General features: G+C 70.3%; 1 protein-coding gene across 1 annotated transcript in view; it reads right to left on the bottom strand.

The window, feature by feature from the left end:
• The window catches only part of MUC2 (mucin 2, oligomeric mucus/gel-forming), a 28,758-nt gene extending 14,371 nt beyond the window's left edge, over nucleotides 1–14,387 (bottom strand). Inside the window, 31 exon segments of the mRNA XM_089323650.1 lie at nucleotides 1–1,339; nucleotides 1,342–1,520; nucleotides 1,615–2,167; nucleotides 2,747–2,962; nucleotides 3,173–3,216; nucleotides 3,398–3,545; nucleotides 3,743–3,874; nucleotides 4,253–4,409; nucleotides 4,897–5,136; nucleotides 5,253–5,429; nucleotides 5,894–6,004; nucleotides 6,374–6,512; nucleotides 6,742–6,893; nucleotides 7,210–7,310; nucleotides 7,702–7,754; nucleotides 7,904–8,159; nucleotides 8,266–8,392; nucleotides 8,596–8,690; nucleotides 9,114–9,278; nucleotides 9,620–9,757; nucleotides 10,347–10,416; nucleotides 10,559–10,669; nucleotides 10,774–10,912; nucleotides 10,981–11,098; nucleotides 11,384–11,509; nucleotides 11,597–11,807; nucleotides 11,905–12,014; nucleotides 12,101–12,188; nucleotides 12,422–12,536; nucleotides 13,210–13,480; nucleotides 14,271–14,387. The exon segment at nucleotides 1–1,339 is cut by the window's left edge and continues 4,838 nt beyond it. Coding sequence (XP_089179776.1) covers nucleotides 1–1,339; nucleotides 1,342–1,520; nucleotides 1,615–2,167; nucleotides 2,747–2,962; nucleotides 3,173–3,216; nucleotides 3,398–3,545; nucleotides 3,743–3,874; nucleotides 4,253–4,409; nucleotides 4,897–5,136; nucleotides 5,253–5,429; nucleotides 5,894–6,004; nucleotides 6,374–6,512; nucleotides 6,742–6,893; nucleotides 7,210–7,310; nucleotides 7,702–7,754; nucleotides 7,904–8,159; nucleotides 8,266–8,392; nucleotides 8,596–8,690; nucleotides 9,114–9,278; nucleotides 9,620–9,757; nucleotides 10,347–10,416; nucleotides 10,559–10,669; nucleotides 10,774–10,912; nucleotides 10,981–11,098; nucleotides 11,384–11,509; nucleotides 11,597–11,807; nucleotides 11,905–12,014; nucleotides 12,101–12,188; nucleotides 12,422–12,536; nucleotides 13,210–13,480; nucleotides 14,271–14,346 — 5,957 coding nt within the window. The 5' untranslated portion in view covers nucleotides 14,347–14,387.
• Between the last annotated feature and the right edge of the window lie 210 nt (nucleotides 14,388–14,597).

Genomic DNA, 14,597 nt, shown 5'->3' with positions numbered 1-14,597 from the left:
TCGGGTGTTGGAGTTGCAGTCTGTGTGGTGGTGGTGGTGGGTGTTGGGGTGGTGGTTTCTGTGGTGGTGGTGATAGGTGTTGGGGTGGTGGTCTCTCTGGTGGTGGTGGTGGTCTGTGTGGTGGTGGTAGTGGGTGTTGGGGTAGGAGTTGGGGTGGTGGTCTCAGGTGTTGGGGTGGTGGTCTCTGTGGTGGTGGTGGTGGTGGTGGTCTGTGTGGTGGTGGTAGTGGGTGTTGGGGTAGAAGGAGTTGGGGTGGTGGTCCCGGGTGTTGGGGTGGTGGTCTCTGTGGTGGTGGTGGTGGTCTGTGTGGTGGTGGTAGTGGGTGTTGGGGTAGAAGGAGTTGGGGTGGTGGTCCCGGGTGTTGGGGGGGTGGTCTCTGTGGTGGTGGTGGTGGGTGTTGGGGTAGAAGGAGTTGGGGTGGTGGTCTTAGGTGTTGGGGTGGTGGTCTCTCTGGTGGTGGTGGTGGTGGTGGTGGTGGGTGGTGGAGGGGGGCATCCACAGCACTGAACGTTGATCTCGTAGTTGAGGCAGTAGGGCATGGGGAAGGGCCGTCCTCCCGGCTTCTGGTCCTTGTTCCTGCACACCAGTCCATCTTTAAGGTTGCACACCACAGTCTGTCCAAGCTCCTCCAGGGGCATGCTGGGAAACATGGCAGCTCTGCAGGTGATGTTGTTAGCCTCCAAGCCGGGTGCACACACACCTTCAATCAATTCAACATCTCCGCCTTCTTTGTCATAGTCAGGTTTACCAGAATCCAGCCAGCCAGACCACTCGCATTCAGTAATGCATGGAGTGGGAGTCAAAGGTGTTGTGGTTGGTGACACTGTTGTGCTGGGAGTTGGGGTTGTGGTCTTGGGTATTGGGGTTGGGTTCTCTGTGGTGGTGGTGGTGGTCTGTGTGGTGGTCTCTGTGGTGGTGGTGGGTGTTGTGGTGGGAGGAGTTGGGGTGCTGGTCTCAGGTGTTGGGGTTGTGGTCTGTGTGGTGGTGGTGGTGGTGGTGGTGGTAGGTGTTGGGGTGGTGGTCCCGGGTGTTGGGGTGGTGGTCTGTGTGGTGGTGGTGGTGGTGGTGGTGGTCTCTGTGGTGGTCTCTGTGGTGGTGGTGGGTGTTGGAGTGGGAGGAGTTGGGGTGGTGGTCTCTGTGGTGGTGGTGGTGGTGGTGGTGGTCTCTGTGGTGGTCTCTGTGGTGGTGGTGGGTGTTGGAGTGGGAGGAGTTGGGGTGGTGGTCTCTGTGGTGGTCTCTGTGGTGGTGGTGGGTGTTGGAGTGGGAGGAGTTGGGGTGGTGGTGGTGGTGGTGCTGGTGGTGCTGGTGGTGGGTGGTGGTGTTGAAGAGCAAGTTGGGCCACAGCACAGAACGTTGATCTCGTAGTTGAGGCAGTAGGGCATGGGGAAGGGCCGTCCTCCCGGCTTCTGGTCCTTGTTCCTGCACACCAGTCCATCTTTAAGGTTGCACACCACAGTCTGTCCAAGCTCCCCCAGGGGCATGCTGGGAAACATGGCAGCTCTGCAGGTGATGTTGTTAGCCTCCAAGCCGGGTGCACACACACCTTCAATGGATTCAACATCTCCGCCTTCTTTGTCATAGTCAGGTTTACCAGAATCCAGCCAGCCTGTCCACTTGCATTCAGTAACGCATGTAGTGGGAGTCGATGGTGTTGTAGATGTTGGAGGAGGTGAGGGCGTGGTTGTCGGTGGTGTGGCTGTGGAGGTCGTGGTTGGTGTTGTGGTGGCTGTGGTTGTTGGTGGAGTAGTGGGCGTGGGCGGTGGAGTGGATGGCGTGGTCGTCGGCACCGTGGAGGGTGTGGTGGCCGTGGTTGTTGGTGTGGTCGTTGATGACGTGGTTGTACTTGGGGTTGTACAGTACTCCATGGACACACAACAGTTGACGCGTATCTCGTAGTCGTAGCAGAGTTCAAACAGCCCGGTATCAAACTGGTCTTCGTTCTTGCAGATGAAGCCGTGGGAGAGGTCGCACACCGCCTTCTGGCCCAGCTGCTCCCAGCTGAGGTGGGGCTCGGTGGCCGACCGGCACTCGATGTCCTTGGGAGCCGCACACACGGCGTCGAAGCTCTCGCGGTCGCCGCCATCATCGCCACTGCTCGGGTGGTCCTCGTTGATCCAGTCGGTCCAGAAGCAGCACGGACCTGGGGAGCCAGAGCCGGCCGGGGACACTCAGCCCGGGGGCCGCTGCCCCTCCCCTCCCCCCACCCCCACAGGCCCAGCTGGGAGGCGCCACCCTCCTACTGCAGCCGCCCGGGGCCACCCGAGTGTGACGGACTCAGCTCCACGCTGGGCTCAGCTGGGTTCAGGAGGCACTGGACGTGCGGCCCGTCCCAGTGGAGAGCACGGGGAAGGGCTCTGGGTCCCCGGGACCTGCTCAGCGGCCGCCCTCGGCCGGTCAGCGCCACCTCGCTGGTCCCTGGCTCAGCTGACAGCGAGCCAAGTCACCACAGTACTGGGCACTGGGCAGCAGGGCAGCGTGGTCAGCGCCACTCACCCCCTGTCATCGTCGGTGCTGCAACAGAGGGGAGGGGCCAGGCATGTCGTTATACCGTCGGGCTGAGCATCGTTTTTCCTAAGAATTCCTGGTCTGTCCCTCCCCGGGCGGCTTTTCCAGCAGGGGCCAGCGTCAACCAGAACCGCTTGGAGCTGACTTCCCTAACCCGAACGTGCAAACCCCCGCTGCGGCCCGGCCTGGGCGGGTGGGCCTGAGGCTCACTCCCGGCGCGGGAGCACGGCCCAGGCTGTACCTGTGCTGCTGCTGGTGGGGCTGGTGGTGGTGGTGGTGGTGGTGGTGGTGGGGAGCGGGGTGCTGGGGGGCAGCGTGATGGTCGTGGAGGCCGTCTGGGTGGACGGGGTTGGCGCGGCAGTCGTGCAGATGTTGAAGCGCTGCTCCACGTTCCCGTTGAGGTCGCAGACCTCCTCGTAGCAGAAGGCGCCGTCCTGGGTCCGGTTGAGAACCTTCCCTGGCGGGGCCGTGACAGGGACCCGTCAGCCGGGCAGGCGGGAGACGAAGGCGCCAGAAGCCCTGGCTTCGGAGACGCTGGGTCACCGAGGAGGGGCCCCAGAGACGGCCGGAGGACGAGGGGGAAGCGGGAAGGCGGTGGGCACCCCCACGGGCCCCAGCCCCGGCGTCCGGGCCGAGGGCGCCCCCGGGAGAAGGCAGGGCAGCTCACCTTCCTCCACGCGGCATTCGACCTGCGAGGACTCGGTGCACACACTGCAAAGCAAGGGCCCGGCTGCAGAGCTCCGCCCTCACAGCCGGGGTCCCGGGCCCCCTGCCCACGGGGTCCTCACAGCGGGGTGGGTGCAGGGGCTGAGGCGGGAGGGGGCCCTCGCCCGGCTGCTGTGGGCCCGCGTGTCCGTGCGTGTGCCCGGCCCCCACATCCCAGGCTCAGTACCAGGTCTTGCAGATCTCGTCGGTGGGGACGGAAGCCCCCGGGGGGTAGCGCGTGTCCTCGATGTAGCAGCCACACTGGTCCTCCCTCACGCACTTCTTCAGGTCCTCGTCGTAGATGGGCCTGTTCCTGGGGCACCGGGGGTAGCACCCTGGGGGCACGGAGACGAGGCTTGGCTGACCACGGAGGAGCCCGGCCAGGGGCGGTCCTGGGGCCAGGCCAGGGTCCCCCCGCCCCGAGGCGCAGCTTCCTGCTCCCTGTCTGCCACCCCCTGAGGCACGGCCTCGGCGCAGGCCCCAGCCCACGGTGAGGGAGCAAATCCCACCCGGCCCACGCCGGCCCGCTCACCCTCCAGGTACGACACGGAGATGTTGGAGTGGATGCCGTTGACGGTCCTGCACGTCTCGTAGCTGCGGTTCCCACAGGGCTCGTAGTGCCACTCGCACTCGTCGGGGGGGTTGTAGTAGTCACAGAACACGGCTGGGGGGGCAGGGCGGGGTCAGGGCGGGCGCAGGGAGGGGTGGGGGCAGGATCAGACCCGGGAGGGGCGGGGGGCAGGATCAGAGCCAAGGGGGGCAGGATCAGACCCGGGGGGTGGGGGGGCAGGATCGGACGGGGCGGGCAGCGAGGTCAGACCCAGGAGCAGGGCAGTGCCCGCGTGGGGGGGGAGCAGGATCAGGCCCAGCTCACCCGGTGCCCAGGTGTGGGGGTGGTGCCCAGGGAGGGGAGGCTGGGGGGCCCAGGCAGGAACACACCCAGCTCCCCCCGCCCCGCAGAGGCTCCCAGGAAGGATGTGGGAGCGAGGGGCCTCCTGCCCAGCACGGGGAGGGCCCTCAGCGCGGCGGCCCCGGCACTCACGGCACAGGTCCGGCGTCCTCCAGAACACGCAGGCCCCGGCCTTGGTGCACTCCTGGGCGTAGGCGGCCACGGCGGAGCAGAAGCACTCGCAGTCGCCGCCCGTGTCGCAGGAGCAGGAGTCGTGCACGCAGGCCTCGTAGAAGACCGTGGGGTCCACCTGCGGGAGGACCAAGTGTGCCCTAGGTCCTGCTGCCCTCAGTCGCCCAGCTCCCGGCGCCCAGGTTTGGGCCTCTCCGGCTCTGCCACGAGCCCTCGGGGCCGCGTCCTCAGCTGCAGAGTGCTCACCCCGAGACCCCTCCCCCGCACCGCCCCAAGCTGCGCCAGGGGTGCCTGTGAACCCGGGGCGGCCAAGGGAGGCTGGGGCCCAGCCAGGGGTCACAGAGGGGCAAGGCTGGTCATCAGGACAAGCCCCGCGGGGTGACACAGCAGGGTAACTTCCCGATGTGCCCCTGGAGCCAGGAGCTGCTCCCGAGCCCCTCCCACACCTACAGGCCTCCCAAACCCCAGTTCAGCCCACATCCGCCCCGCCCTCCCTACTGTGGCCACACCCACTTCCGCGGGGCCGCCCACCTCACTGTGGCTAACCCACGCCCACGGTCCCACCCACCTCTCTCGACCACGCCCACGCCCGCGGCCCCGCCCACCTTGCTGTGGCAGGCGCTGAACACGGAGCTCTTGATGAGGCTGCACTGCTTCTCGGCCCAGGAGCGGCGGTGCGGGTTCTGGCTGCAGGGCTCCGGGGTGCTGCCCACGTCCGGGCAGGTGGCCGCCTCCTTCCAGCTGTTGCCGAAGTCCAGCTCGCTGCTGACCACCAAGTGGTCTCTCGTGGTGAAGTCGTTGTTGGAGCGGTCGTCGAAGTTCCCGCACAGCCCGCACACGGTGCCCTGCGCGACCAGCAGCCCGCGTCAATCAAGGAGGGGCCGCGCGGGCCGGGGCTCTGGCGGGGGCGGGGGGCGGACGCCGCGAGGGGCGGCCGCCACGGCCGGGCGGGGCAGCGCACCTTGTAGGAGGGGGCCAGCTTGATGAAGAGCGTGGTCTTCTTGTCCCAGATCACGATGACGCCCGTGCTGGCCTCCACCACCAGGTACTGGCCCACCTCCCGCGTGGTGTAGGCCACGTGCCGGCCGGCCAGCTGCACCACCCTCCGCTGCTTCTCCTCCAGCTTCAGCTCCGTGCCCTGCCGAGGTCGGCGCGGTCACCGCAGGCCCCTAGCCCTGGGTGAGGGGCAAAGCCCCCCGGGGCGCCCACCTCCAGCACACACCCCAAGCCCCGCCCAGGGGCGCCCGTGCCCAGCACTCGCCCCAAGTCCCCCTGAGCGTACCCGCTCCACCACACACCCCTAGCCCCCGGGGGCGCCCGCGCCCAGCACTCACCCCAAGCCCCGCCCCAGGGACGCCTGCGCCCAGTGCTCCCTCCAAGCCCCCCAGGGCGCGCCCGCGTCTAGCGCACACCCCTAGCTCCCAGGGGTGCCCAAGTCCAGGGCTCATCCCAAGCCCTGCCCCGGGGGCGCCCGCGCCCAGCACTCACCCCAAGCCCCGCCCCAGGGCGCGCCCGCGTCTAGCGCACACCCCAGCCCTCGGGGGCGCCTGCGCAGAGCGCACGCCCAGCCCCCAGCCGCACACGTCCAGGCGCGGCCCTCACCCCCAGGAAGATCTTGATGGCCTTGGAGCAGGTGACGCCCGTGGTGCCGCAGGGGACGTTCTCGGTGACGATACTGAAGGAGCCCCCGGAGGAGTTCTGGCCGCAGTAGTCCTGAGGGCGGGGCAGCGTCAGCGCAGCATGGCCGCAGCCAGCCCCGGCCTGTCCCTCCTGTCCAGGAGGCTGGGCCCTGCGGCTGCTGGGCACACGCACATGCACACACGCACACGCATGCACACATGCACACACGCACACGCGCACACGTGCACACACACACACACGCACACACACATCAGGCCCCTTATCAACCCCACCACCCTCCGTGCTCCTGCAGGCCCCAGGCCCACTGCTCACAGCCCAAGCCCTCCTGGCCTCCTGGGGCCCCCCCACCGCGTCGCCCCACATCTCAAGGCCATCCTTGCTGGCCGGGAGCAGCGCAGGGCAGGCAGGGCAGGGCCTTGGCGAAGGCGCCCAGAGCCTCACCTGGACGGCCACGTAGGAGCACTGTCCATCAAAGTCGTAGTACTTGCCGTCGAAGGTGACGTAGTGGCCGCTCCCATAGATTGAGCAGGTGCCGTGGCACAGGGACTGAGTGCACACCCAGCGCCCCCTCTGGCAGGTGCTGGGGAGAGGGGACAGGCGCTTGAAGGGACCTGGGGGGCCTCAGTGCCCCAGCCCCAGCCCAGGCGGTGGCCTGGCCGGACCCCCAGGCACTGTGGGGTCAGCACAGCACCTGCACATGCCCACACCAGCCCCCAAAGTGCCGCCCCGGCTCCACAGCGGCAGGCCCCACGGCGGCAGCACCTGCGCCCAGCCTGTCGGCCCTGCCCCCGCCGGCTGGGCCAGCTCACCAGGTGTTGCAGTCCACCTTGATCTTGGAGCCCGGGGAGTACAGGTTCTTGTGGTGCAGGCACGGGCAGTCCTCCTCCTCCACGCAGCCGCCCCGGCCGTCGTCGATCAGCCCCTCGGGGCACACGCAGCCGCTGACGCAGCCCGTGTGGTACTGGAGAGGGCGAGTGGGGGCCGGGGCACAGTGAGACCACAGCCCTCTGGGAGTCGGGAGGGGCAGGGCAGTCTCTCCCTCGGGCCCACCGCTGGCACACTTGTGAGGGCCGATTGCCCATGGTCCAGGGGCCCCCACGCTGCCTCTTCCCTCCAGGGACAGGGACCCCATGGCCACGCCCAGAAACCCACCTGCCCCCCAGCTCAGCACCGTCCCTGGAACACCTACCCTGCCTCCCACACTCAGCGGCCCTCCCCAGCACGCACGTGCACACACACACACACGCACACCCTCAGCGGCCCTCCCCGGCACGCACATAGCTCGCAGCCAGCGTCTGGCAGCTGAGGGAGCGTGGCCTCAGGGTGGACAGAGCAGTCAGATTGTTGCAGTCCACGAGGATCTTCGGGGCGGCACAGCCTGTGGGAGAGGGGCTGCCTCAGCGCCTGCCGGACGCGGGGCTCGGGCCAGCAGGGGGTGGGCGGCCGCACACGGGCAGCGTCCACGCACACGGGCAGCAGCCACACATGGGCAGTGTCCATGCACAGGCAGCGCCCACACAGGGGCAGTGTCCACACACGGGCAGTGTCCACCCACACGGGCAGCGTCCACGCACACGGGCAGCGTCCACACACACGGGCAGCAGCCACACAGGGGCAGTGTCCACACACGGGCAGTGTCCACGCACACGGGCAGCGGCCACACATGGGCAGTGTCCATGCACAGGCAGCATCCACACAGGGGCAGTGTCCACACACGGGCAGCATCCACGCACACGGGCAGCGGCCACACACGGGCAGCGGCCACTTACTCTGGCCCAGCAGTTTGACCTGCGTGCAGTGCAGCCTCCCGTTCCGGCAGATGCTGCAAGAGGCAGGTGGGCGGTGACCGGGGCTCAGGCTCGGTCCCCAGGCAGGACGGTCACGGCCACGGCCACGGCCACGGCCAGCCTGGCCCCTCCCGGGGCCCCACCCCAGGCGCCCCCGTCCCTGCCGGGGCCCGGCCACACCCACCATCGCTCCTCCTGCCTCAGCACCACGTCCCCCGCCTCCAGGTAGAGCCCGTTGTGGTAGCAGGAGCACTTGGCCACGGGCACGCAGCGGCCCTTCTCGTCCAGGAAGGTGTGGTCGGGGCAGCCGCAGCCGTCCACGGGGGCTAAGCCCTCCAGGCAGTGGCTGTTGGCCTCGGAGAGCGAGCGGCAGGTCTGCTGGCAGGTGGTCAGGTTGTACAGGAAGACCTGGGAGCTGGGGCAGGAGGCCGCCTCCTTGTCTGCAGAGGGGGCCGGGGGCGGGCGTGAGGGCAGGGCCAGGGCACCCAGCGCGCCCCGAGCCTCCCCGGGGCCGCCCGCCCTCCGCGCGGCCCGGGCGGCACTCACTGCAGACGCGCTCCCGCCAGCCCCACAGCATGACGCCCTTGGCGGCGCAGGCGTGCGCGTAGGAGGACAGCGCCGCGCACAGGCAGTCCTCGCTGTTCGCACAGTTGCAGGTGTCGTACTTGCACCTCTGAGCAGAGGAGGCAGTGGGCGGTGAGGCGGGGCGGCCAGGCGTGGCCCACAGCCCCCCGCAGGGTTCCAGCGCCCGCCAGCCCCAGCCCGGCCACCTGCAGCTCAGCCGGGTGCCCGAGGCCCACCTCGCCGGCTGCAAGGACCCTGCCCGGGCGTGCAGAGGCGGGTGCGGGGTGGGGCTCAGGTGCGGGCCCCACCCACCTTGTAATACTCCGAGGGGTCCACAGCCGAGTGGCACTTGCTGAAGGGGGTCTCCGTCTTCTTCAGGAGGGAGCACCAGTGCTCGGCGTAGTTGGCTGAGGGGTGACCGGGACCTCAGCGAGGGCTGGGTGCCCCCTGCAGCTGCCCCAGTCCAGCCGCCTGGCTGCCCAGGCTGCGGTGGGCATGGCCCCCCTCTGTGGACCCGAGCCCAGGCCCCTTCCTCCCGCCTGGCTGCCCAGGCTGCGGTGGGCATGGCCCCCCTCTGTGGACCCGAGCCCAGGCCCCTTCCTCCCTCCGGTCCAACCTCGGGAAGCTCCATGCGGGATGGGCTCCCCTCTCCCCGCCCCGAGGGGCACCGTAAACCAGCCGTGTGCCAGACACAGCAGCTGGCCCCGGGTGGGACCTTCTGACCTGCCCCCACCCCTCCCCCTCGGGAGCCCCCGTGCCCCGGGCCTCGCTGGCCTTGGCCGGACTCCCGGGCCGGCCGACGGGCAGCGCCCAGCAGCGCCGGGCCTCACCGCTCTCGATGTTGAGCGAGCAGGGGTCGTCCAGCCAGTCCAGCTTGTCGTGACAGCTGGACTGGGCCTTCCAGGTGTTGGCGAAGCTGGCGCCCGTGGCCTCCACCAGCCCGCTGGCCGTCCTGAAGTCGTCGCTCTCCAGGCCGTTGAAGTTCCCGCAGAGGCCTGCGGGGCAGGGCGGGGTTGGGAAGGCGCCGGCCTCAGAGGCAGCCTCCGTGCGGGCCATCGGCGGAGGCCGCGGAAGGGGCGAGCCCGGGGTCACTCACCCTGCACCTGGCCCTGGGAGGCAGCCTCCGTGCGGGCCATCGGCGGAGGCCGCGGAAGGGGCGAGCCCGGGGTCACTCACCCTGCACCTGGCCCTGGGAGGCAGCCTCCGTGCGGGCCATCGGCGGAGGCCGCGGAAGGGGCGAGCCCGGGGTCACTCACCCTGCACCTGGCCCTGGGAGGCAGCCTCCGTGCGGGCCATCGGCGGAGGCCGCGGAAGGGGCGAGCCCGGGGTCACTCACCCTGCACCTGGCCCTGGGAGGCCTGGTCCAGTGTGACGTAGAGCTGCATGACAGGGACCAGCTGGATCTGCAGCCGCAGGCTGAAGGCCGTGTCCACGATGATGTGGTATGAGGACGGTTGGAAGATGGAGAAGCTGGCTGCAAGGCAGGGCGGTGAGGGCCTGGCCTGGACGCCCCCCACGGGAGACCTGGCCCCGACGCCCCCCACGGGAGGCCCAGCCACGACGCACCCCACGGAAGCCCGGCCCCGGGAGCGCCCCCCACAGGAGACCTGGCCCCGACCCCCCCACAGAAGCCCGGCCCCGGGAGCGCCCCCCACGGGAAGCCTGGCCCCGACGCCCACCATGGGAGGCCCAGCCACGACGCCCCCCACGGAAGCCCGGCCCCGACCCCCCCACGGGAAGCCCGGCCCCGGGAGCACCCCCCACGGGAGGCCTGGCCCCGACGCCCACCATGGGAGGCCCAGCCACGACGCCCCCACGGGAGCCCGGCCCCGACCCCCCCACAGAAGCCCGGCCCCGGGAGCACCCCCCATGGGAGGCCTGGCCCCGATGCCCACCATGGGAAGCCCAGCCACGACGCCCCCCACGGGAGCCTGGCCCCGACCCCCCCACGGAAGCCCAGCCCCGGGAGCGCCCCCCACGGGAGCCCGGCCCTGGGAGCGCCCCCCACGGGAAGCCTGGCCCCGACCCCCCCCCGGGAGCGCCCAGGGCGGAGCAGGACTCACCTGTCACGTGGGGCAGGTGCACCTCGAGCTCGTTGAGCAGGACCCTGCCGTCCGCCCTGAAGGCCACCACCTGCAGGCACGGCGGGGGCGGGGCTGAGAGGGCTGGGGGGCCTGGGGGGAGGAAGGAGGGCCTGGGGGAGGAAGGGGCTGAGAGGGCTGGGGGGCCTGGGGAGAGGGGTGGGGGCCTGGGCGCTAGGGGGAGGGGCACGCACATCCTTTTTCCGGTCGGTCACCAGCACCACCGACTTCAGGCAGGTCTGCTTGTCCGAGGAGCCGCAGGGGGCCAGCTCGCCCAGGAGAGCGTGGGAGTCGTTGTGGTCGCCCTGCGGGGGAGGGGCAGCAGCACTGCAGCGGCCGTGGGCGGCACCGGGAGCCCAGCTGCCTGGGCCCCGCCCGGGGGCAGGTGGTGCCCGGGGCTGGCGCGCACCTTGCTCAGGACGTAGTAGCAGTCGCCGTGGAAGGTGAACTTCTTCCCGTCGAAGGTGGTGATGTGGGAGCCGCCCTCCAGGGCGCAGGTCCCGGGGCACGGCAGGTCCTTGCAGACCCAGCGGCCGGCGTTGCAGACGCTGCGGGCGGGGGACGCGGCGTCAGCACCCGGCCGCCGCCCCCGCCTGCCCGGGGCCCCGAGACTCACCAGTCCTCACAGTCGTTGGTGATCTTCTGGCCCGGGGAGTACAGGCGCCCGTGTAGCTTGCAGTGGCACTGGCTCACCGGGATGCAGCCGCTGCCCCCGACGTCATCATACACGGTGCCTGGACAGCAGGGGCCGGCGTCACCCGGGCTGGCCTCAGAAGGTGCCAGAATCCCGGGGCGGGGGGGCTGCGAGCCCACCCACAGTCACCTCTGCCAGCCCCACCTCATCTCTGGGGAGGGGTCTCCAGACCGCCTCCTGCCCTGCCCTGAGCCAGGGCCCTGCGGAACCAGGCTGGCACCCCCCCCCCAGCCTCCTGCAGCCACCATGGGGGCCAGGGCAGGGGAGTTCGGCACTGGGGTCTGCCCTGCCGCGCCGCCCCGGCCGTCGCTGTCCCCAGCGCTACCTTCTGGGCAGAAGCAGCCGTCCATGGGGTGTTCCTCGCACAGGCTGCTGACCTCCAGGTGGGAGCAGGTGTCCATACAGGGCGAGCCGCTCTCCAGGTACACCATGTTCCCAGGGCAGCTCTTGGCTGGAAGTGCAGAGGCGGCCCGTGAGCGGGCACCCCCGGCTCCCCAGCCCCCCACAGGCACCCCCCCCCACGGGGCCGCCGCCTTACGGCAGAGCGAGGCGGTCCTCCAGCTGCCGGGCCGGCCGCCGGCGTGGGAGCACTGGCGGGAGAACTCGGAGATGGTGCTGCAGGCGCAGGAGGCGTCCGCCCCACAGCTGCACAGGTCCTGCACGCAGGCGTCCAGGTACAGCTCCACCGGCAGCCGGGCCTGGCAGTCCTCGAAGGCCGCGGCGGTCAGCAGCCTCTCGCACTCGGCGCGCTGCGGGCGGGCAGACGGGCAGGTGGGAGGGTTGGCGGCCGCCCTCGCCCCTCCTGGGGCCCTGCCGTCCCCCGGGGACCCCGTCCCCGCGACTCACATGCTTGGAGCAGGACTCGGGGGCCGACACCTCCTCGGGGTCCTCACACTTGGTCTGGGGGTTGTTGATCTTCTGCCTGTTGCCAAACTCAGTGGCACTGAGGGAGATGCCTGGCACAAGGGGCACAGGCGGTCAGGGGGTCCCGGGAGCCTGAGGGCCCCCTCCCCGCACTCCCAGGGCGGCCGCCTGCCCTCACCATCAGAGAGAAACTCCGAGGTCTGCTGGCCGTTGTAGTCCCCGCAGAGGCCGCAGGTGTGGTTCTGGAACTTACTGTCCAGCTCCAGCTGTCACGGGAAGGGAGCAGGTGGCAGGGCTACAGCAGGTGCAAGGGGGCACGGGGGCGACCGCAAGGGGGTGCCGGCAGCGCAGCGAGAGACGCGGGCCGGCCACTGCCCCGAGCGTCCCCTCCCGGGCCAGCCCAGGCCGGCTCCCTCCACTGCCCCTGGGCCAGCTGGCGTCCTTCCGGGGGGCCAGACCCGCAGCCCTCTGCCTGGGAGCGCCCCCGGCCGGCACCCACCATGAGCGAGTCCTCCCGGTTCCACATGAGGGAGAGGCCAGCGCGGGAGTAGACCTTGGTGTACGCCTCGCTCTTCTCTATGAGCAGCCCGGAGCTGTAGTGCGGGGTGCTGACCCTGGGGAGGGGGCGCCAGGCGTCAGTGCGGCCCCGGCCCTGCGGGGTGTGCTTGCGAGCAGCCCCTGGCCACAGGCGCTGCCAGCCCAGCGCGGCCCAGGGGCTGCGACCCTGCCTCGCTTCCTCCTGCCCGGTCCCTTCCTTGGTGCTGTCCTGGGCGGGGGTTCCCCAGGGTCCCCGAAGGTACCAGAGTCACCCGATCACCCCACGGGCCCCCTACTCAGAGGGCCGACGCCCCTCCTCCAGGGACCCCAGCCCGGCTCCAGCCTCTGAGCCCCTACCCCCATGATAGGGGCCCTGGCCGAGCTTGGCTGGGAAAAAGAATCCAGGGAGCAGGGACAGGCACTCCTGGGGGTGGGACGGGGGGGGGCAGGATTGCATTTCAGAGGCCCCATTGTTGTGGAGACAACGCCCCTGCCCACCCCCAGCACCGAGGGGGCGGGGGCTTCTGTAACTCTAGCCTGGCAGAACCCCGCCCAGCCCCCCACCAGGTCCCCGGGCTGCCAGGGACCGCTCGCCTAGGGACGGCCTCGTGCCAGCTGCCACACGCGTCTGAGGAGTGAATCAGGGACTCGCTCGGTCCCCGAGTGTGTCCCAGCCGTGTGCAGGGCAGGGAGCCCCAGGTGGAGACCGCCAGCCCCACCCCCGGTCCCGGGACAGGGGCCGGCGCTCACATGGCCCCGTTGACCACGATCAGCTGGTGGGTGAGATAGATGACGTCGTCTTTGATGGTGAGCAGGACGGATGTGATCTGGGAGGCGCCCCCGGCCTGGGCCGGGCCCCGCTGCAGGTGCAGGGCGAACTCCTTGTAGGAGTCCCGGCAGTCGGAGGCGAAGTTGTAGTCGCAGAGGCCGGTGAAGCGGAAGACGGCGCCGTCGAAGGTCTTGTAGTGGAAGTCGCCCCAGGTGCTGCAGACGTTGTGGCCGTGGTTCTGGGCTCGGCCTTCTGAGCGGGCAGCGGGGGGCACGGGGTGAGTGGCCAGGCCCCCGGGAGACCCCCAAGAGCAGCGGGAGGCCGCTCATGGCCCACGGGGGTCCCGGCACAGTGTCCCTCGTGGGGGCAGACCCTTCTTCCCCGAGAGGCCTGTGCTGGGCACCGGTCACCCCCCGGGGCTCTGGGGCCCCCTGGGAGGTTGTCTCCGGCTTCCCACTCTGGCCATTTGCTGTGTGGGGCGAGGGGGCAGAGGGCCTCCGGGCACTGGTCACCCTGGTTGCCTCGTGCCCCTGGCCAGAGCCCACCCGGCCCGGCCAGCGCCACACTCTGTCCATCCCATCCCCCGGCGCCTCCCTCTGCTCCGGGCACCCACCACCCAGCAGATAGGCAGCCCCTCCCCTGGACACCCAGTCCTCGGCTCGGGCTGGCGGGCAGGTCCAGGTCAAGAAGGCCCTGGCCTGGCCTTTGCCCCCGGGGGCCCCTGATACCTGGACCACCACCCCACCTCCCCCACAGATCTCCCCCCGGGGCCGCTGGACCACCGTCTGGTAGGCACCCAGGACCTTACGCCCTCCTTCCTGCCCCATGAGGCCAGGCCGGGGGCTCAGCCTGCCTGACCCCGGCCTGGGAGCCTAGCTGGAGCCGTACAGACTGTCCTGGTGCCTGGGGACCCCCCCACCAGGCCAAGCAGAGCAAGACCACCCACTCCTGGGCATCGGGCTCTGGGCTGCTGGTCTCCCTGCCCGCCCCCGCCCCCAGGGCACTCTGCTCGCTCCTGGCCGCTGTGCCCAGCCCGCCTCACCTTCCTGAATCTGCCCGGCCACGGCCAAGGACAGGGCCAGGCAGACCACTGCCAGGCGGGCCAGTGGCAACCCCATGTTGGCTCAGGAGGCCCGTGTGGGAGAGCGACCGAGGCCAGGGGTCCCGGCCTTATATGCCCCGCGGGTGTCCGCGGCAGGCAGGGAGGGGAGGGGCAGGGTGGGTGGGGCGTCTCCCAGATTATCCAGAGAGCAGCTGTGGGGGCTCCTGCAGGCCGGGCGTGGGGAAATATTGACACAGGTTATCAGAGGTTTATCTTTACGACCTGCCCGGGATGCACGCAGCCCCCACTGCCCCAGCACAGGCCCAC

The sequence above is a fragment of the Oryctolagus cuniculus genome, chromosome 1 (assembly GCF_051225735.1).
Source record: "Oryctolagus cuniculus isolate XC-2025 breed Fujian yellow rabbit chromosome 1, ASM5122573v1, whole genome shotgun sequence".
In the NCBI taxonomy this organism is placed as follows: domain Eukaryota; kingdom Metazoa; phylum Chordata; class Mammalia; order Lagomorpha; family Leporidae; genus Oryctolagus; species Oryctolagus cuniculus.
The sequence above is the reverse complement of the archived record's forward strand: the minus strand, read 5'-3'. Positions and strand labels throughout refer to the sequence as shown.